This window comes from Rattus norvegicus, chromosome 10 (assembly GCF_036323735.1).
Source record: "Rattus norvegicus strain BN/NHsdMcwi chromosome 10, GRCr8, whole genome shotgun sequence".
NCBI lineage: Eukaryota > Metazoa > Chordata > Mammalia > Rodentia > Muridae > Rattus > Rattus norvegicus.
Window position 1 is genome coordinate 15,562,405 of NC_086028.1, and position 20,973 is coordinate 15,583,377.

Sequence of the window (20,973 nt, forward strand, 5' to 3'; positions counted from 1 at the left end):
AGAAAATGAATTGCTGATCTCATGAAGACAACCAGGACTCTCAGAGACACAAGTGTTTTCGTGGACATGGACCCCAAAAAGCACAGTTCAAAACTACAAAGACCTGGGGCACTGGCTTAGTAGGGAGAGGACAGAGGGCTGGCCACAGAAGCATGGGAACCCACATTTTACAAAACTGCAGAGCCCAAGAGCATGCACCTATAATTCCAGGGCAAGGATCAGAGGCGAGAGGAACCCTGGGGATTGCTAGCCAGCCAGCCTGGCTGAATCAGCAAGCTCTAGGTTCAGAGAGACTGTCTGGGAGAGAAAGGTGGAGTGTAATTGAGAAAGACAGCCCATGTTACCTGGGGCCTGCAAACATACACCTATAGCCAATGTTACCAGGGATCTGTGCTCAAACATGCACCTAAAGGTAGCTAGAAACTTGAGCATTCGTTGAAGGTGGATGGCATGGGGCTGCTGTTAATTGTTACAGTATCTTAGAGCACTGGTGTCCAGATATACTTACAGACGTATGTGGAGTTATTTCAAAGTGCAGGGGTTAGGCCTTCATCCATGGGAGTGCTTGGCTGGTATTTAGGAAATCCTAGGTTTTGTGCCCAGCCAGGAGTGGTGCTACACTTCTTTAATGGCAGCACTTGGGAGGTGGAGTCAGGAAGATCAGGAGGAATTCCAGGTCAGCCAGAGCTACATAGTGAGTAGGGGCCAGTCTGAGATATGAGACACTGTATCTCAACATTTGATAAATATATATTATTTAATACTTATAGCTATAAATGTTTTCTATTTAATACCTATATTTATTTAATACATTAGTATTATTTATCTAATATTAAGTAGTAACTGAATACTTAGAACAGATTAGATATGTATATTAAATAAATAGGTAATACATATATATATATATATGTATATATATATGGGGGTAAGTAAAGACACAACTGAGTTTGCATGACAGACTTGCAAGGCTCGGGAGGGTCCACTACTCCCCACTTTATATGGATATGTACTCTATAAATAAAAATTCAAAATGAGGGAAGGGAACAAGATGGAGGGTGAACATTGGCTAGAGAGACTTAGGCTGAGCATGCAGTGCTGACTACGGGGAAACCCTCAGCATGATGTGTAGTTATGATGGTTTAGGCAGGAAGACTCCACTCCCACCCACCACCTGCTCCAGGATATAGGTGTGGCCTTGGTGAAGGAAGTGGGCCGCTGGGGGTGGGCTTTGAGGTTTCAGAAGTCCATGCAGGGCCAGTCACTGTCTCTCTTTCCGCTGCCTGAGGATCAGGATGTAGAACTCTCAGTCACCTCTCCAGCAAAATGCCTGCCTGCATACTGCCACACTCCCTACCATGATGATAATGGACTTACCTCTGAAACTGTGAGCAAGCCCCCAATTAAGTGCTTTCTTTTATAAGAGTTGCCTTGGCCATGGTGTCTCCCTACAGCAATGGAACAGTGTCTAATAATAGTGTGTGAGTTAGGGATGGATAAGTGTGTTTCAACCCTGCAGCTGCACTGCTTCTGGCTGAGGCCATACCCGTCACTCCACAAAGCCTACATAGTGCCAGAGCCTCCTTTGCTAGGCGGCTGGCACGCACAGCCAAGGCAGGGAGCCACCAGAACATCTCACAGAAGCCCCACCCAGGAAAGCAGCAGGCAAACTAGATTCTCATGCCAACCAGGGCAAGGAAAGGACACTGCACAGGCTGCTGGGGCGATGGGGGCAGGCCTGGGAGGACAGGGTACTTATGACACCAACTTCATCTCTGCCTGTCCCCTACCTTTACCCCCCGCCCCCGCCACACCACTGCTGTTCATGGCTGCATCTAGAAAACCCCATGTGAGTCAAATAAGAACAGGAATATCGTCACTAGGACCCACACCAGAAGTGAAAAAGAGAGAGGTGCTTCAGAGAAACTGCGAGGGACAGATGGCTGAAAACAAAAGAGCAAGAACAGAGTTCTCCTGTCCCATAGGGAGGCAAACAAAGCCAGCACCAAGGATGGTCAGAGCTCACAAGCAATCTCAGTGCTACAAGTGCAAGGAGTGACGGCTTCATCCAGATGGAGAGGCGCCCACAGGACAGCGGCGGAACTGAAGGGCGGGTGTGTGGAAAATACGGAAAGACAGGGAGACAGTACAGAGACACAGCTACCTCCTCTGGGGACTCCAGCTGGACACTGAGGAGTCCATGTGAGTCAATGCCCATCCTATGCTCCAGCCCCAAGAGGCAGAATACCATCTCCAGAATCTGCACTTAAGGGCACCTGAGAAGAGACCCTGAGAAATCAGGACATCAGGCCCAGCCTGGCCGCCTTGTCATATACAATCTCAAGTCAGACTCAAAACAGAATGACTGGCTCCAACAGTGCAAAGCTCTTAAGCCAGTCTCCTCAATGGGGCCCAGCAGGCTGTGGTGGCAGTGCTGATGTTGAGGTTGGTGGTCTACGGTACATACATGGGTGTGCGGCCTGCATGTACAGAGCACTGCCTCTGCTGCGAGTGACGTGCCATCATAAGCCATGGCGTGAGTGCTGGGGACTGAACCTGGGTTCCATGGAAGAGCTGGCAGGACTCTTAACTGCTGAGCTATCTCCTCTCTCTACTTCAGAAAGCTAATTTCTTGGATACAAATGAGTCGAGATTATCAAATGCCTCCCTTCTTACTTCACAGAAGCCTTGATTCCTAAGTACAGAAGTCTGCAGAACCCTGTTGTTCCCAGAAGGGCTATCCAATCCAGAACCACACTGGCCACTCTATCCTTGAGAAATCTAAGAATATCAGCAGCAAAGCTACTAACAGAACACCAAGTGTTCTGTTCTCTCTCAAACCTTAGCCAAACACTTTTAGGCAACCCATTACCTAGGAGCAGGCCCTTTATATATTACATTAAAACGACCAAGAAGGAATAAAAATATACTCTTTTTTAAAGGCTTTTGGATATTTTTTACTTCTCTCTCTACCAACTATTATTCTTATCTATTTATTTTCTCCCAACATGTTGCTCTGTTATATAGACCAGGCTGACCTCAAACCTGTAGAGATCCTGCCTCTGCATGTACAATACTGAAATTAAAGAAGTGTGGAGACAGAGGATCATTACGGGTTTAGAACAGTACACTGCCATTCTCAGCCCTGAAAAGTACACATTAAAAAAGAACTTAAGTTGAAGGCTGGAGAGATGGCTCGGTGGCTAAGAACGCTGGCTGATCCTGCAGAGACCTCAGGTTCAGGTCCCAGCCCCTACACGGCAGCTCACAACCTTCTGTAACTCGAGTTCCAAGGGGTCTGATGCCCTCCCAAAGAGGGAGAGAGAAAAAGACACCATCTTACTGTATAGGAGTATGGACCAGGCTGGTCTCAAATCAGAAAGATCCTCCTCCCTCTGCCATCTGAGTGCTGGAATGTGCCACCATACCCACTGAGTCCCTATCTTCAAAATAAACAACGAGGTTGAGGCTAGCCTGGGCTACCTGCTATATGGAGAGACCTAAACTCCATTTTTAACTAAAAGCATCATCTTCAGCCATTCGGATAGTTCAGCGGGTAAAGGCACTGAACACCCAGGATGGGAAGAGAACCAAGTTCTACAAGTGTTCTCTAAGCTTTACACCTGTGCTGGGAAGCAGCTGTGCATGTGCACAGATAGACAGACAGACACACATACACACATATGCATGCATGTGCACACATACTCTCTGAATACAAGACATTTTTAGACTAAATTTTCTTCATAATCTGAAGAACAAATCAACTCCCATGGACCTGAGGATGCAAGGATGGCCTAATTCCTTCAAACCCAGAGGGCTACACTTGGCAAGCATCTTAGAAAAGTATGCGGCCAGGAAGAAACACTCTGCCCCTTCCTGTAAAGCCCAGCACAGCTAGGAAATTAGCCAAGACACATAAACCAGAGCATAAAAGTAAAGTATTTGAAAACAGAAGCCAGCACTGCACAAGAGGACAGTCAGAACTCTGCAAGGAAGGAGACCACTTTAAGTCATACGAAATGCCACTGGCTCCTAAAGCAAGAACAACAGAATTTATGCCTTTTTTTTTTTTTTTTTTTTGGTTCTTTTTTTCGGAGCTGGGGACCGAACCCAGGGCCTTGCGCTTCCTAGGTAAGCGCTCTACCACTGAGCTAAATCCCCAGCCCCATGCCATTTTTACTACAGAGGCTAACACACAGCTCGCTAATCTGGGAATGAAGGGAGCAGAATAAGGGTATTAGCCATGGTTCCCCAGGTGCTAGAGCTCTCAAATTACAATGCATGGAAAAACCATCCTCATGTTCAAATTCTATTGCTATGACTGAACCAAAATCTTCAACAAGATGTATTTTGCCAGAAGCAAAGTCCCTGGGGACCCCCTTTTCCTATCCATAACTCTACTGCATCAGCGTGGGCAGGAGAGATACTCTACTGTGGGTGGTTTCTGAAGATCACACCAAAGGGCTGGGTACAGGTAGCTCAATGAGCAGTGTCTAGCTAGCCAGCCCTGGGTTAGATCCCCAGGACTCTATGAAACCAGGCATGGTAATGCAGGCCTGTAATCCCAGCACTGGGGAGGTGGAGACAGAAGACTCAGGAAGTTCAAGGCTATCCTCTCTCTGTACACACACATGTACACACACACAGACACACACATGTACACACACACTCCCACTCTTCCTTCTGACGAGCTGCCAAAGCAGTTAAGCATGCACCCAGCAGACTGTCCTGCTGTTTGTCAGATGACATCATAGACAACCTGTGCTGCACCAACCTGGTACCCATCAAGGACCGGAAGGGACTAGCACATCTAAATTTTCCTGATCACTTCAAAGCTCAAAGTTGTCAATTAAGATCTCCACCCCCCTGTTTACTGATAGTTTGTCTGCAGGGTAAAAACTCAATTCCAAAGAAACATTCCTCTAGCAGAATAAAATTCTTTTGTTGAACTCAGGCAGGAGACAGGAAAGAGGCATGAGGCTCATCTAACTTCCCTCCTAGGGAGCTGCTCCTACTTCAAGAGGCCTCTGACTAACATCAAGCACTGTGATTCCTGGTTGTACTCCAGGGTTCTGCCAACTCTCACCAGCTACTAGCCAACCAACCCAACATTTCTCCAGCACTCTGCTACCAAAGGGCCATCAGGATGAGCAAAGACTTCCTCTCATGAAGCTTTGAGTTGTCCTCTCACCTCTATGTGCACATGTACGCCACCATGCACAATAAATAAACTGTAATAAAAACAGCAAGACCCACAGACACAAAGACAACCGACCACAATCAAGTTAGGAGGTGCTGGCTGGGGGATGATGTCATTAGAGCAAATCTGACGTCTATTTTCCTGGTACCTTAATGGCAATGTGTGTTTTTTCCTAAACTTAGACTTGAAAGTGAGACAGGTAGGTTAAAGACTGGTAGGTTTCCCAACACTGAATGTGCTCATTTGCAGCTCAGTTTTCTCAGTACAAAAATAGCTTCCTGAATCACCAGGCAGGGACACAGCACACCAACTGCCTGTGAGGATGAACGGATTGGGCTGCAAGGATGAAACACTGTCTTCTTACATGGAAAAAAGCCACACGGAGGCCAAGAAGGAGGCCAGTCACGTGCTGGAGAAGCCATCTGCACCCAGTGCTTGAAAGGTTCCCAGCTGCCCTGTCCTTCAGCAGACCCAAGCTGCACAGCAGTCAGCCCTAAAACAGCAAATGGCTCTCTTACCAGGACTTGAAATGCAGCTAAGGCTTCATCTGGCGCCTCCCTTAGATTCTCACTTTTTAAATGTGTGTGTGCGCACATGCCACAGCACCACGTAAGAGCAGAGAACTCTCAGGAATCAGCTCTCTCCTTCTACCATCTGGGTCCTGGGTCCAGACTCAGTTTGTCAGACTTAGCAGCAAGCGCCTCTACCCACTGAGCTACTCTGCCACTGCATCCTCTGCCTGTAACCCCACCTCCATGGGATCCATGCCCCTTCTGGTCTTCAAGGATACCTTCATGCACACAGCCTAACCCAGACTCAAAGACAGACATACACAGAGAGATGATGGATGGATGGATGGATGGATGGATGGATGGATGGATGGATGGATGGGTGGATGATAGGGATGGTAGACAGTCCGCCAGACGGACAGATGGATGGAGTTTTAGGGGCTAGAGAGATGGCTTGGTGGCTAAAAGTTCCTCCCGAGGATCTGGATTCAGTTCTCAACACTCATATAGCAAGTTCCAATTGTCTAACTTCAGTCCCATGGGATCCAATATTCTCTTCTGTCCTCCTTGGCCATCAGGAGATGCACGTACATATGTATGTACATACATACACACATACATACATACATACATACATACATACATACATACATACAAGCAAAACTCAGACATAATATAATTCTTCTTAAAAATTTTGGGGGTTGGGGATTTAGCTCAGTGGTAGAGCGCTTGCCTAGCAAGCACAAGGCCCTGGGTTTGGTCCCCAGCTCCGAAAAAAAGAAAAAAGAAGAAAAAAAAATTTTAAAAAAGGGGGCTGGAGAGATGGCTCAGTAGTTAAGAGCACTGACTGCTCTTCCAGGGGTCCTGAGTTCAATTCCCAGCAACCACATGGTGGCTCACAACCATCTGTAATGAGATCGATGCCCTCTTCTGGTGTGTCTGAAGACAGCTACAGTGTACACATATATAATAAATAAATAAATCTTTAAAAAAAAATTTAAAAAAATTTTTGTAATTTCAAACAAGCGAGGTATAGTGGTGCATGCTTTTAATTCCAGCACTCAGGAGGCAGAGGCAGGCAAATTTCTGAGTTCAGGGCCAGCTAGGAAGAACTTCACAGAGAAACCCTGTCTTCGAAAAAAAGAAAAAAAACAAATAGCATCAACCATAACGACGACAACAACAACAACAACAACGAAAAATGACAACTACAACAACAACAACATCAATGACAACAATAACAACAACAATGACGGACAACGACAACAATAACATCAACGTCAACAACATCAACAACAACAACAAAAGAACAAAGTTGAAATGGGTGCCTCAGAATAGAATCCTGCCACAGCTAATGACAGACACTGTGAGGTGTTTAGAGAAGTGACGAAGTCACTTCCAGCCTCCAGAGGACACGGACACTTTTTCTTTTCCCTTTTTTTTTTTTCTTTTTTTCGAAGGTGGGGACCAAACCCAGGGCCTTGTGCTTGCTAGGCAAGTGCTCTACCACTGAGCTAAATCCCCAACCCCTCAGACACTTTTTCTAAAGAGGACTCACCACCTCAGGGAAAATCATGAGGGACAACAGAGTAGGTTTCCTAGAACAAAACCTGAGAAAGCTCAGGACGCTGTTGTGGCTTCGGCCCTACTTAGCCAAGGCTTTGAGTCTATGTAATTCTGGTAATTTAGGCTGGAGTCTCATGTAGACCACGCTGGTCTCAAACTCACTGTAGTTGAAACAGGCCTTTAACTTCTCATCTTCCTGCCTCTACTCCAAGGGATAGAAGTATAGGCATGAGTCACCATGCCTGGACAGTTCTGATAATTTTTTTTTTTTTTTCTGGAGCTAGGGACCAAACCCAGGGCCTTGCGCTTCCTAGGCAAGCGCTCTACCACTGAGCTAAATCCCCAACCCCTTGACAGTTCTGATAATTATGAAAAAACTTATTGTTATTTGATACTGATTCTGCAAAAAATAATAATAATAATAATTGCACTATTAAAATAGTTTTGTCTCGGGGCTGGGGATTTAGCTCAGTGGTAGAGTGCTTACCTAGGAAGCGTAAGGCCCTGGGTTCGGTCCCCAGCTCCGAAAAAAAGAACCAAAAAAAAAAAAAAAATAGTTTTGTCTCGGGGCTGGAGGGATGGCTCAGCATTACTGCTCTCCCAGAGGTCCTGAGTTCAAATCCCAGCAACCACATGGTGGCTCACAACCATCTGTATTGGGATCCCATATCCTCTTCTGGTGTGGCTGAAGTCATCGAAAATGTACTCATATAGACATAAAATAATTAAAAAAAATTCTTTCTGTCTCAGTATAAAAAAGAAACGTTCTCAGTTCACGAGTTTCAAGTGCTAAGAGACTCCACAAAATGTTCCTTAGTCTGCAATAGTCGAGTGCAGAGTAAACTTAACTGGTCTTCTCCAGAAATGCCCCTTTAAAATTACAGCGCCATGGACTGAAGAGATGGTTCAGGAGTTGGAGGCGATCTTCCAGAAGACCCAAGTTCAGTTCCAAAGACCCACAGTACTCACAGGGCACATCACTGTCTGTAACTCCAGAGGATCTAACACCCTCTTCTGGTCACCATAGATATCAGGCACACATTTGATACACAGACTACATGCAGGAAAAACACAAATCATAATATTTTTTGTTAAAAGAAAAAGGGAAAAGGCAGCAAAGCCAGACAAAGTGGCGCATGGCTATGAAGCTGTGTCCTCAGCACTAGGGAAGCAGAGACTTCTACCTAGTGAGTATGACGTCAGTCCAGGATACATGAGATCCTCTCTCAAACAAAGCAAAATACTTAACAAGAGTTAAGGCACCAAAAACGTCCAGGCACTGTGTGACTTGTTCATTTCTCCCCAGTCAGTGAGCTGTGAAGTGACCATCGCATAAAGGGCTTTCAATCCAAGAGCAGAAAATGCAAAAGGTCCCCAGACCTTAGCACAACCGGCTCCATGATGGAGGTGCCATCCAGGCCGGAAAACAGCATTCAGACAGCACCACCTGCCAAAAGTAAAATGAAGGCCTTGTCCATCCAAGTCCACGGTTCTGGGAAAGTCTCTAACCGTGCTAGCCTTGCTTTCTGGCTTCTGTGGCTCTGCTTCTGGCTAACTGGTCTTGATAACTGAAGTACGTCAACCCAGAACATGTTTCCTGTGCTTAAGAGCTCTCCCTGAGAAAGACTCAATGCTACACTGGGATCCTGAACACCAGTGTAGTCGTCGTCAGGCTAATAAAGACTTTCTATTGGCTTGCACCCACATCCGAGCAGTCTAGTATAATGCAGATGAACCCGCTCAACTAGGATGAAATTAACTTAGTGAACACATGAAGGACAATGGGGGAAGGATCAGAGGGGAGAAAGGGAAACAACGCTGCAGAGGTGACAGCACTCTCGGAGGAAAGCTCAACAAAGGAAGGTGATGACCACTGTCCTGTGTCCAGAAGGTAACCTGAGGGGACAGCAGGAGGAATCTAAGCCACTGCAGAGAGGCCACTCACTGCTGTAATCGGAGTTTTTAGGCTGGGTCAGCCACCACCTGGGTTCAGCTGCCCACCCATTCTCATGCCCCAATTAAGACACTAGGAATGAGGAAGATGAAGACTTCTTCACTGTGGCCACACTGGGCGGAGGGACAAATAAAGGCATTCAGAGACTCCAAATCCATCTTCAGAGAACTCGCTTAAGGGAAAGACAGGCTTAAGGGAAGGACAAGGGGAACGAGTAACTAAGCACTTGGTCAAATCCCCATCTATCTCTGGTCCATCAGTGTCCTAGCTCAGATCCTCCAAGGTGGTCTAGTCCATACACTAACTTAGTCTCTAGAGGGGGACACTCTCATCCCTTCAAGTGTCTTCCAGATCACTTCCCCTCAAGGAGAAGTACAGTTGGTCTTTGTGGCCAACAGCCCTCAAAGGGGAGAGGGAGTCTAAGACTGTGTTCTTCCTGAAATCCAAGGTGACTACAGGCTTAGAACAATGCCTTGTTTTCTGGGCCTCCAAGCTTCCAAGCTTAAAGAGAAGTGGAGAGGTTACACAGACACTCCTTAAAGGATCAACATGCCTAACCTGCAGAGGTAATCAGGTGACCCAAAGGAAAGAAAAGAGACAAAATGAAGGCAAAGATTACGATTACCAGGGCTTCTATTGACACACAAAACACCTGTACTTCTCATCGCTGCCTGAGCACAGCCTAACAACTCAGTCACTAGAAAGTCCAGTGACACAGAAAACAAGCTCTCATGACTGCCTGTGCTGCTGCCTCCCACTGAAGAAGCCCACAGGACTGCCCATACCTCAGTCCTAAGGTCCTGAGGAAGGGAAGCAATGAGAGACCACCCACCAGGGGTCAGGTCTGTTGCTTCTGAAGCCTGTCTCCCTATGATAACCACACCCTTGTCCGGTTCCAAAAGGCTCCAATGAGAAGAGAAAATACTTTCTCCAAGTCAAAGCACATGAGCCCACTCAAATTTTCTCAACATTTTAAAATTACACTTATTATTACTTGTTTGAGGAGTTGTGTGCTTGCCGCAGCGTGAGTTTGGAGTTCAGAGGACAACTAGCTGGCGCCAGCTCTCTCCTTCCTATTTGAGTCCAAGGGATTGACCTCAGGTTGCCTTTATCTAGTGAGCCATCACACTGGCATCCAAAATTTCCTTTTGAGCATGCTAACTGAGCCTAAGCCACACAGGGGCAGGACCTGCCCAGCAACTTCATCTAAGGCCAAGACTGTAGAGATTCTGTCCCCAGAGAATTGGCTGAAGCCACAGGACACAATTCTGAATCAGCAACAATGACCCCACCCCAGCCACCTAGATCCATCACTCTCGCCCCTGCAGGCCGGACCACCTATGCACACAACATGACAGCCCCATGTTGAGAGCAACTAGCCTGGAGCCCCTCACATCTAGCCCAGCACCAGGCTGTTAAGACCGCTCACTGAGTAAAGCACGTGCCAGACAACCTGAGTCCAATCCCCCAAGACCACACAAAGAAGAAAGCAAAGGACTCACTCACAAAGCTGTCCTCTGACCTCCGCATGTGCCACAGTCCACATGTACAGCCTCAGACCTACCATATACAGTAAGAAGTAATAAACAAAAGTTACAAAGGTAAAACCGGGGTCAGAGATGGCTCAGCAGTTGTGAGCACTGGCTACTGTTCCAGGGAACTCAGGTTTTACTCCCAGCACCCAAAAGACAGCTCACAACCATTTCTAGAGTTTCGGATGTGCTGCCCTCTTCTGACCTCCTCGGGTGCTGTATACATATGGTACAGAGACACACATAAGACAAACAGGCAAAACACACGTATGCTAAAATAATAATATATCATAAGTTAATTTTTAAATGATAAAACCGAACCCCTCTCACCAAGTATCTTCCTGGTCTCAAAGTTGTCCCCTGACAAACCTCCTGGTAACTAAGGACAGATGCCATATCAAACTAACGACCTGTGCTAAGATCCACTAACGAGGAGAACTCAGCATCTACACCAGGCTTGGTATGCAGCTTGGTGGAGGAGCATGTGCGAGGTCCGGAGTTCCATCACTCGTATAACAAAACAACCAAGTTCAAGCACCCCCAACTATTAGACAACGAGTTTTCTTCAGAGAAAGGTCTGACCTTACAGTAGATAGAATTACCTATGGAGGTGTCTCCTTGCCTGCCCCAAAAACTGTCAGGCCCTCAGTTCTCCAGCACCGCTTTGGATTGCCCTTAGACTGGTTTTATCACTGACTCAAACTTGAAAACAAAGCCCAGTGTTGTTTAGCATGCTCTGCCGGTGAGCTGATCTGTCCAAGCTCAGGAACCTCCGTTTAGGAGTCAAAGAGGCCCAGGGCAGGGCAGACCTCATCGAATGAAGGAGCCAAAGGCGCTGGTTAAATCTGTAATTCCTCCTACAACTATCCTCACTCCCAGACCTTCCCAACAGGAACAGTTACTATATCAGACAAGCATTGAACAGAATTCACGGTTCAGGAGGCAGCACGGATAGTATCCGGGTGTGGCAGCAGCTCAGAGGCCCAGCACCAACTGAGGCCTAGACCCAGAGTATGGTGGGATTCATAACTATGGAGGGAGTCTGTAGCAGAAGCCAGAGGACTAGGTTCAGGGATTACCTTGTTACTATTAAGGGTTTTTAAAGTAATTTATCTTCGCCAATTACAGGACCTGTCAGTAGTTTACCAAAAGTAATATGGAGGATGCATGTCCATTCCCAGTGAAACCTCAGTGGCTGTGCACGCCTAACACTTGTTGGCTTCAGAGACAGGAGCACTATTTACAAGGCTAACGCGTTACTGAATCATGAGAAGTGAGTACAGAAAAATGTCCCCAGGCCGGTGCTCCTTAGTTCTGGATGAGGAGGGAAGTACAACGAAGGCAGCCACCCAATCACAGAGCAGAGTACAAGCTAGCACTAGGAATGCCCACTTGACCCTTTCAGTGTGCTGTGCCTCTGGTCCCAGAGATTGAAACTCAGCACCATGAGTCATCTGCCTGGGCTGGGGATGTAGCTCAGTAGCACAATTTCACTCAAGCATGAACTCCAGGAACTATTTAAACAGGGTATGGTTCCTCACATCTACAACCCTATTGCTTGGGGTAGGAGGTAGAGGCAGAAGGATGTGACTTCCAAGATTATTTCCCATTACATAGTAAGTTGGGGACCAACCTGAAATATATGGGACCCAGGAGAGAAAGGGGCTGGGAGTAGTGAGTTCATTCCCATCAAGGGCCAAAGGATCTATCTGACTTGACCTACGGGAGACAACAGCCAGGACCCCACAGCGAAGCAAAGGCACCTCTTTCATCAAGTGAACATCTCTTTGGAAATTAGGGTGCTGCACAATCTAAATCACCCACAGTGACTTCACTGGCCGTAGAAGAAAGGAGAAAACATGGAGCTCCCACAGGCCCCAAAGGGTGCTCATGTCCGCAAACAGGCTTCTCCTCATGCTGCCAAGAAGGCAATTTCATGACTCAATGAATCTCAAGCTTTCCAGTCAGTCATAATGAACCTTTCTTTTTTTTTTTTTTTAAGATTTATTCATTTATTATATATAAGTACACTGTAGCTGTCTTCAGATACACCAGAAGAGGGCATCAGATCTCTTTACAGATGGTTGTGAGCCACCATGTGGTTGCTGGGAATTGAACTCAGGACCTCTGGAAGAGCAGTTGGGTGCTCTTAACCGCTGAGCCATCTCTCCAGCCCATAATGAACCTTTCATAACAAGTGGAGGGCTGGGTTTGGTGAGTATGCCTTTAATCCCAGATGGAGGGTCTCTGTGACTTCAAGGCTGGTTTGATCTACAATGTGAGTCCCAGGACAGCCAGGGATACATAGTGAGATCTTGTCTCTAAATAAACAAATAAAAATAAAGAGGAATAGATTTGGTATTTCAGAAAGATTTTAAGTACCTTCCAACTTCAGAAATTATCTACCAGTTTACCAAGTAAAATAATGGGTAATTTACCAGTAAAACCATCAGAGGATGCTTTGCTACCTGCCTGTATAAAGGAAATGAGGCAGCTCTGGGTATTCATATCTAGAGGCTGGCATAAGGGACCTGTAGAAGGTAAAATGAATTTTCCCTTCTTTAAAGGTTCCTTAGACAGGGTCTCACATAGCCAAAGATGACCTCGAATTCTCTATATAAAAACAAGGATAACTTTGGACTTCTGATCCTCCTTTCACTCCCAAGTACGAGGGTGCAGGCTGTGCCACCATGCGCCCAACACATCATATGCCTTGATAGCTTTTTCACCTAATAATAAAATTATGCCTGGTGTGGTAGTGCACACCTTTAATCTTAGTATTAGGGAGGCAGAGGCAGGCAGAATCTCTAAGAGTTCGAGGCCAGCCTGGTCTACAATAGTGAGTTCCAGTACAACCATATAGAAAAACCCTGTCACAAAAATAATTAATTAATTATGAACCCAACGAGGAGAAAATAGAGCCTCATCTCTGTAGTAAGGAGGGTTTTTCACAGGACCACTGGGTCCAGAGCTGCATAAAGACTTTCCTAAAGAGTTACCAAGCGACACTGCTGCCACCAGCATTGTTGTAGGCCATGACCACACTGAGGACGTGACACTGCCGACCGTGGCACTCAACCCAGGCATCTGAGCTCCTGCAGCCAGCAGAGAAGGGGTGTTAGGACAGAAACTTACACAGAAAAGCAAGAGAAGTGGAGTGTCTGCATCCAGGGAGCAGCACAAGAGGCTCTGCGAAGGTGACACCCAGCCTAGTGTCACCTTATGTTTTGGTTTCAGCAGTACTTCTGTTTCATGCCGCTAAGGATGCTCCAACACCTACACGGTCAATCAACCACATCTCTGATCTAAGGGCTCTTCTTAGTTACAAGACAAGAAAGCCTGAATACCCCGGTACGAGTCCTCCTCCCACTGCCTCTGTCCAGCTGTCCTGACGGGAGCTACCCCTGTAGGTTCTCTTAGCCCCACTCCTCCCTGTCACTAGGTATCTCCAGCAGGAGCACCACGAACTGACTCCCTGACCGTCTGCCCTCGTCCACCCACATCTTACCTCTCCAAGCTGAGCCACCTTGTAAAACACCGACCCTCATTCCCTGTCCCCTACTTAAACTCTAAGACCCCTTCATACAGCTACAGCCTCTCCTCTCCATCAGTGAGGCTCCTTCCCCGCTCAGTCGCTGCCTTACTAACACTACTGACTCTAGAACGGAAGCTCAGAGGTTGCCTCAGTGGTGTGGTGGCACACGCTGGGGATCAGGAGGTCACCATTCGACTCAGCTACACAGAAGCTAAGAGGCAGCGAGGCCCTCTCTCACCTCAGAGATACAAAGCAAAGCGCTGCTTCCCTGCAGGAAGGAGCTTTCCTAAGTAGGTCAGGCTCCCACTTACACAACCTCCAAATTACCTACCTCCACCTTCCAGCATTGGAGATGACCTGCCCACCGCCTAGAGAAAAGGGACGGGGAGTCCTACTCACTATCCTACAGAGGTCACTGCCTAAGGCCCGAAAGACTCGGGGAACACAGGTGAAGAAAGGAACAGTCATGAGCTGATAAAACCCAGGCCTGCCTGATCCCAAGGCTGGCAAGACCTACACATTTGTTCCCTTAAATTTGACAACCACTTTGTAGATAGGAAAACAGTCCTTGTGTCAATACACACAGAAGGTCACTGCTTTCCGAGACACCTGCCAGAGTGCTGGATTCAGAGCTCCATGCAGAGCGGCTCATGCAGAGAATCAGGACAGGTGGCTCGACTGTGCTGCACTCATCCACATGGGAGAGGCAGGTGCGGCAGCCAGCCTCAGGCCGGAAGCCTGAGTCTTAGGAGTTTATTTTGGAGCCACCCAAGAAGCTTGTGCTCAAACAGATGGTACCTTCTCACCATCAGCAGCTCTTCCTAGGCTCTGCTTGAGGGCTGGAAGATTTCCCTTTTGCTACCAGTCCTGTACCACTGTGTCAGTCTTGACCTAAGAAAGAGACTTGTTTGCTTAGCCCCCAAGTCCAGGGTCTTCCCGGGGAACACCTCTGCTCCGTAAGGTGTGACCGCCACCCCCATGCCTTCACGAACTGTGCTGGACCTGCCTGTTTGTCTTGATGTCCTCCGCTTTATATACCCATGTATTTACTCTGAAAGCCATTTGCCTAATCACTCACACCTCCCAGATACTGGGATTCTCTGCAGGTTTTCCCAGTGGGCTGGCTTTTCAGGAGGCTGGTAGCTGACCTCATTCAAGTGCTTCTGAGCATGCTCTCTGCATCCCACCCATCTGTTCCAATGGCTGTAAGGACTTGTGGATTTCCCCACTGGATGCCCTGCCAGTCGCACACAGGGAAGTGGCTAGGCAGGAGGCAGACAGCCTGAATCCGTTCCAGTCTCAGGCCAGTGGTGAGATCTGTCTCACTTTATGTATGTGTCCATGTGTCCATTACTCATATTACAGTCTCACACCTATCAAGTTAGGGGCTGTAACCCTAGCCCATCTCATGATCCCATCTGGCTGTCATCCAGATTGCTTGTTTGGTTTTTTTTTTTTTAACAGATAGGAGACCTACCATATAACCCTCCCTGGGCTTGGGTTCTTTTTACAAATTATTTTACATTATGTGTATACGTGTCTGTGTGTATAGCCATGAAGGCCAGAAAAGGAAATCAGACCCCTAGACCTTGAGGTATAGGCAGTTGTGAGATCTCCAAAGGAGTGCAGGAAACCAAACTTCAGTTCCCTGCAAGAGCAGCAGGAGTTCCTAACTGCTATGTGAAGTATCCCACCTGACATGATTAAATTAAACTGAAATGTAAAACTAAAAGAACAAGGACCTGGAGTGATGGCTCATCGGTTAAGAGCACTGACTGCTCTTCCAGAGGTCCTGAGTTCAATTCCTAGCAACCACATGGTAGCTCACAACCATCTGTATTGGGATCTGATGCCCTCTCCTGGTCTGTCTGAGGACAGCAACAGTGTATTCATATACATAAAATAAATAAATCTTTAAAAAAAAAAAAACTGGACTATGGGTCTTTGTACTTTGAGGGCAGAGGGCACCTACGGGCCTGAGGTTTTAAAGGGTTAACAGAAGGGTTCCAAGCAAATATTGTGAACACTGGAATAAATATGATAGATCAAAGGAAAAAAAAAAAAAAAAAACAGTGCTAGCCTGGCACGAAGGTCCATACCCTTACCCCAGCACTTAGGAGGCACAGACCAGCCTGGTCTACAGAGCTAGGACAGCCAAGGCTACATAAAGAAACCCTATCTCAAAAAACAAAACCAAAAACAAAAAACCTGTTAAAACAGTACCTGGTGGAAGGACCTGCAGAGAATGAGTGTGTTCAGAGCGCAGCACAGGGAGTTCAGAGCCCAAGAAGGCCCAGCAGCAGTTAGGAAGCTGCCTGGGCAGGCTGGCTGAGTCTCACCATGGGTGGCCCTGCAGTCCCAATAGGTTCCCTAGGGGACTGTGACACACACAGAAGCTGAAGCCAACCCTGCAGCAGGGCAGGACAGCAGCTCCCTCCAGTGCTGTGGCAGCCCAAGGTGAGGGTGGAGCACGGGGAGGGGCAGTGCTGTAAGATGAGAGTCTCAGGCTAGAAAGAGTCTTTGCTTTCTTTCCTGCTCCCTCTCTGAAGAACAGGTTTGCAGAAGCTACGCAGCACAGGATCGCCTGTATCATCAGACACCGCTCTGCTGCTACAAGAATGTGGAACACCATTCTTTTCACTACTTTTATAAAGGCGGCGTTTACAGGGCCAGGATGGAGCTCAGTTGGTAGGGAGCCTGCCTAACACGAAGCCCTGGGTTCATCCCTAGCACCACATAAACCAGGGGAGGTGAAAGCAAGAGAATCAAAAGTTCAAGGTTATCCTCAGCTCCACGGTAAATCTGAGGCCAGTCTGGGCTATGTGTGACCCCACTTCTCTTTCAAAAAACAAAGCTATGAAGCCATTACTTACGCCATCATGTGGGGGTTGTTTCATGTTTGCTTTGGCAGTAGTAAGAACTGAACCAAAAGGGGTTGGGGATTTAGATCAGTGGCAGAGCGCTTGCCTAGGAAGCGCAAGGCCCTGGGTTCGGTCCCCAGCTCCGAAAAAAAGAAAAAGGAAAAAAAAAAAAAAAAAAAAAAACTGAACCAAAGGCATGTGCACTCTGTGCAGACCATTCTCATCCATCTCCCCCAAGTGAACACCGTCCCCATTAAACACAAGCCCTACCCCTACCCCAGGCCCCTGCAGGAACCCTAGCGAGCTATCCCCATGTCTCTACAATGTGGCTACTCTGGGTACCTCCTACTTGAAACTCCTATAGGACCCAGTCCTCGAATTCACATATCAACTCGTACTTTCTTCTTCACTAGGAGATCCTGGAAATCACCCTCCAGGGCTGGGTGAGAGGCTCGATCGGTAGAGCACTTGCCTAGCACGGATGGAGCCCTGGGTGTGAGCCTCGACACCATGTAAACTGACAAAGGCATGGTGACACCTATGGGGAGTCACATGCCCATAAGGTCAGCAGGCAGGAAGAAGGCAGGTGGATCATAAGTTCGAGGTCATCCTCAAGTTAAAACAAGCTTGAGACCAAGAGGACGAAATGAGACCCTGCCTCCAAAGTAAGCCAACGCACTACATCTCTGTTGGGTCACAAGGGTTTCATGTTTGCAGCGGTGGAGCTCCCGGCTAGGCGGGCGGATCCTGAGGCTTCCCTTTCCCTTCACCGCCTAACAGATTTCTACCTGTGGAAGATCATGCTTGGGATACGTCATTAGACATGGCAACGCTGGGTTGCAGAGGAGATCCGTGGAGATAGGTTCTGTTCAGAGGGCCGATCTACAGTCTCATCTGCAATGTAGGGGATCCAGCTTCCACAGGCCTGCATTAACAGGATGTGTGAAACACTTAAGTTTATAAGAGATTGTATTATTGCTAATAACACATATGTGGGAGGAGCATGCACGCATAAGTGCAATGCCAAGAGATCAGAAAGGGCATCGGATTCCCTGGAGCTGGGATTCCAGGGACTTGTGGGCTACTGGACAATGGCCAGGCCTCTGGAAGAGTGACAAGAACTTATTTATTTTTTGTTCTTTGAGATGGTTTCTCTGTGTAGCCTTGGCTGTCTTAGAAGTCGTTCTGTGGATCAGTTTGATTCCCAGCACCAATCTTAGGTGGCTCCTAAAAGCCTGTAACTCCCATTCCAGGGGTACCCTAGTCTTGGGCACCCGCACTCACATGCATATGACTACACACAGGCTTATACACATACACAAAAAGAGAAGGCACTGGGCAAAGGCACCTAACTGTGCCGTAACTGTCTTCCGAAGGCAGTCTGGCCTGTGCCCCAAAGAAGCATAGGTGCAGCAAACACAACTGGGAATTTATTTTAAACATTCTGAAGCAGGGTTTTTGTTTTTAATATTTTGGGGATTGTTAGTCAACTCAATTACATGGTTTTGGATGTGAATTCTACAGGCGAGATCATTATGTCACAGTGACAACAGGCTGGGGCAGTTGGGGAATGGGGGGTGGAGGGGAGGGACAGAATTCTGTGGTAAGAACTCTTGTTTGCTGTGAGGGCCTGCATTCCATCCCAGCTGCAAAGTCAATTAACTAAATAAAAGATCGGGTCCACTAGTACCATCGGGGATCAGACTTAACAGGGTCTCTGAGCAAGAAGAATGCACTGAGAAATCCACTGCTGTGAGCCAAGCCCAGGATCCCAGCACTGCAGAGGCTGAGGTAGGAGGTCAGCAACCCCAGGCAGCCTGGCTGGCTACACAGAGAGCTTGTGTTGAGGAAAAGCAGAAAGTCTTTCTCTCCTGCAACCTGAAACTTGAAGTGAGAAAGTCTGGCTGGTTTTCTTTCCCAGGAAATGTTAATCTTTCTAATCAAGTGGACTTTTGTTAGCTTTTATTGGTGCTGAACCAGCTAGTAAAATTAAAATTACCACTTAACTTCAAAAAATTTGAGTACTCAGTCCACTGGCAGGCTGCTTAACATAACCTAAGAAACAGTTACAAAATTTCCCTAGGCGCTTTCACATTGTTTTTTTTTTTTTCCCCCCCGGAGCTGGGGACCGAACCCAGGGCCTTGTGCTTGCTAGGCAAGCACTCTACCACTGAGCTAAATCCCCAACCACAAGCTTTCACATTGTTACAAAGCCATGTGAGGTGCACAGGCCTCTGCATAGGAGGGTAAACCAGAGGTTGAGCGCAAGGGCAGTCTGAAGTACCCACTAATACCTGTCTCAGCAAAAATACAGGCAAAATAAAATGAGATAGTAAGGCATGGTGGCACATTCCTGGGGTTATTATGGCATACATATAGACTAGTATAGCGTGTGTGTGTGTGTGTGTGTGTGTGTGTGTGTGTGTGTGTGTATGTATGTATGTATCATATCCTGTAATACATATGGAGAGGCAGAGGCAGAGGCTTGAGTTCAAAACACCCATACACATAGATAATAAAGTTTGGGGTTGGGGATTTGGCTCAGTGGTAGAGCGCTTGCCTAGCAAGCACAAGGCCCTGGGTTCGGTCCCCAGCTCCGAAAAAAAGAAGAAAAAAAAAAAAAGATAATAAAGTTTAAGCGTACAGGAAAAACAGGTGGTAAGTACCCCTATAATCCCAGCACTCAGGAAGACAAGAGAATCAGGAATTCACAGTTAGACTGGACTACACAGGAAGTTCAGGCCAACATTCCACAGGAAGATATGTCTTACAACTCCAAAAATAAAATAAAATGATTTTTTTTAATTTATAAAATTTTGAAGCCGGGCATGGTAGCACACTCCTTTAGTCCCAGCACTGGGGAGGCAGAGACAGGCAAAACTCTTGAGTTTGAGGCCAATCTGGTCCACATAGTGAGTTCCAGGACAGCCAGGGTTACATAGAGAAAAAAAACAAAAAACAAGAAATTGAAAGTTATTGTTTTCAATTATTAGTAAAAATTATTACCAATGATGTAACAATCTTCTCAGAAGGAGATACTGGTCACACACATTCTTACATTTTGGGATCCCTCTACCTGTGGTTGACACTGAAACAGGGTCTCATGCTGTAACTAAAGTTGGCCTTGAACTCACATTAGTTTTCCTGCCTTGGCCTCCCCAATGTTGGTTTTACAGCAAAAAGCCACCACACCTGTCCTCTGTATTACTTAGTATAGAGACTTATATTTACTATTTTTAATTATGCGTCTATGTGTGGGTATGCACATGTGCGTTCAAGTACTTGGGAAGGCCAGAGGCGTGGCATCTCTCTGAGCTGACGTTACAGGCAGTTGTGAGTCACTCAAGTCAGGTGCTGGGAACCAAACCTGGGTCCTCTGCGAGAGTGGTATATGCACTTAACCAGTGAACCATGTCTCCAGCCCCTAATAATTTTTATTTTGTTGTTTAATTTTAATCTTTTATTTTTTGTCAAGGCGGGGCTTCTCTGTAGAGAAGCTTCCTAGCTGTCCTAAAACACTCTATAGACCAGAGTGGTCTCAAGCTCAGAGATCTGCCTGCATCTACATCCTGAGTGTTGGAATTAAGGCATGTACCACCAGCACCAGCACCAGCACCAGCACCAGCACCAGCACCAGAACCAGCACCAGAACCAGCACCAGCACCAGCACCACCACCCTGCAATTTTTTTTTTTTTTTTTTTTTTTTGAGCTGGGGACCGAACCCAGGGCCTTGCACTTGCTAGGCAGCAATTTTTATTTTTATGTTATTTATTTATAGTATATAGCCCTTGCTGGAATGTGACTCACTATATAGGTCA

The 20,973-nt window shown here is 46.9% G+C and overlaps 1 protein-coding gene across 5 annotated transcripts in view; it reads right to left on the reverse strand.

Annotated features, from left to right (window-relative positions):
- Positions 1–20,973, reverse strand: part of Rab11fip3 (RAB11 family interacting protein 3) — an 84,023-nt gene that overhangs the window by 55,254 nt on the left and 7,796 nt on the right. Inside the window, exon 2 of one of the 5 annotated variants that reach the window (XM_039087118.2) lies at positions 12,739–13,079. The exons of the other annotated variants lie outside the window; for them this stretch is intronic. Within the exon in view, the coding sequence (XP_038943046.1) occupies positions 13,014–13,079 (66 nt within the window). The 3' untranslated portion in view covers positions 12,739–13,013. Of the gene's footprint in view, positions 1–12,738; positions 13,080–20,973 lie in introns of those variants that run through there. 5 annotated transcript variants of the gene reach the window in all.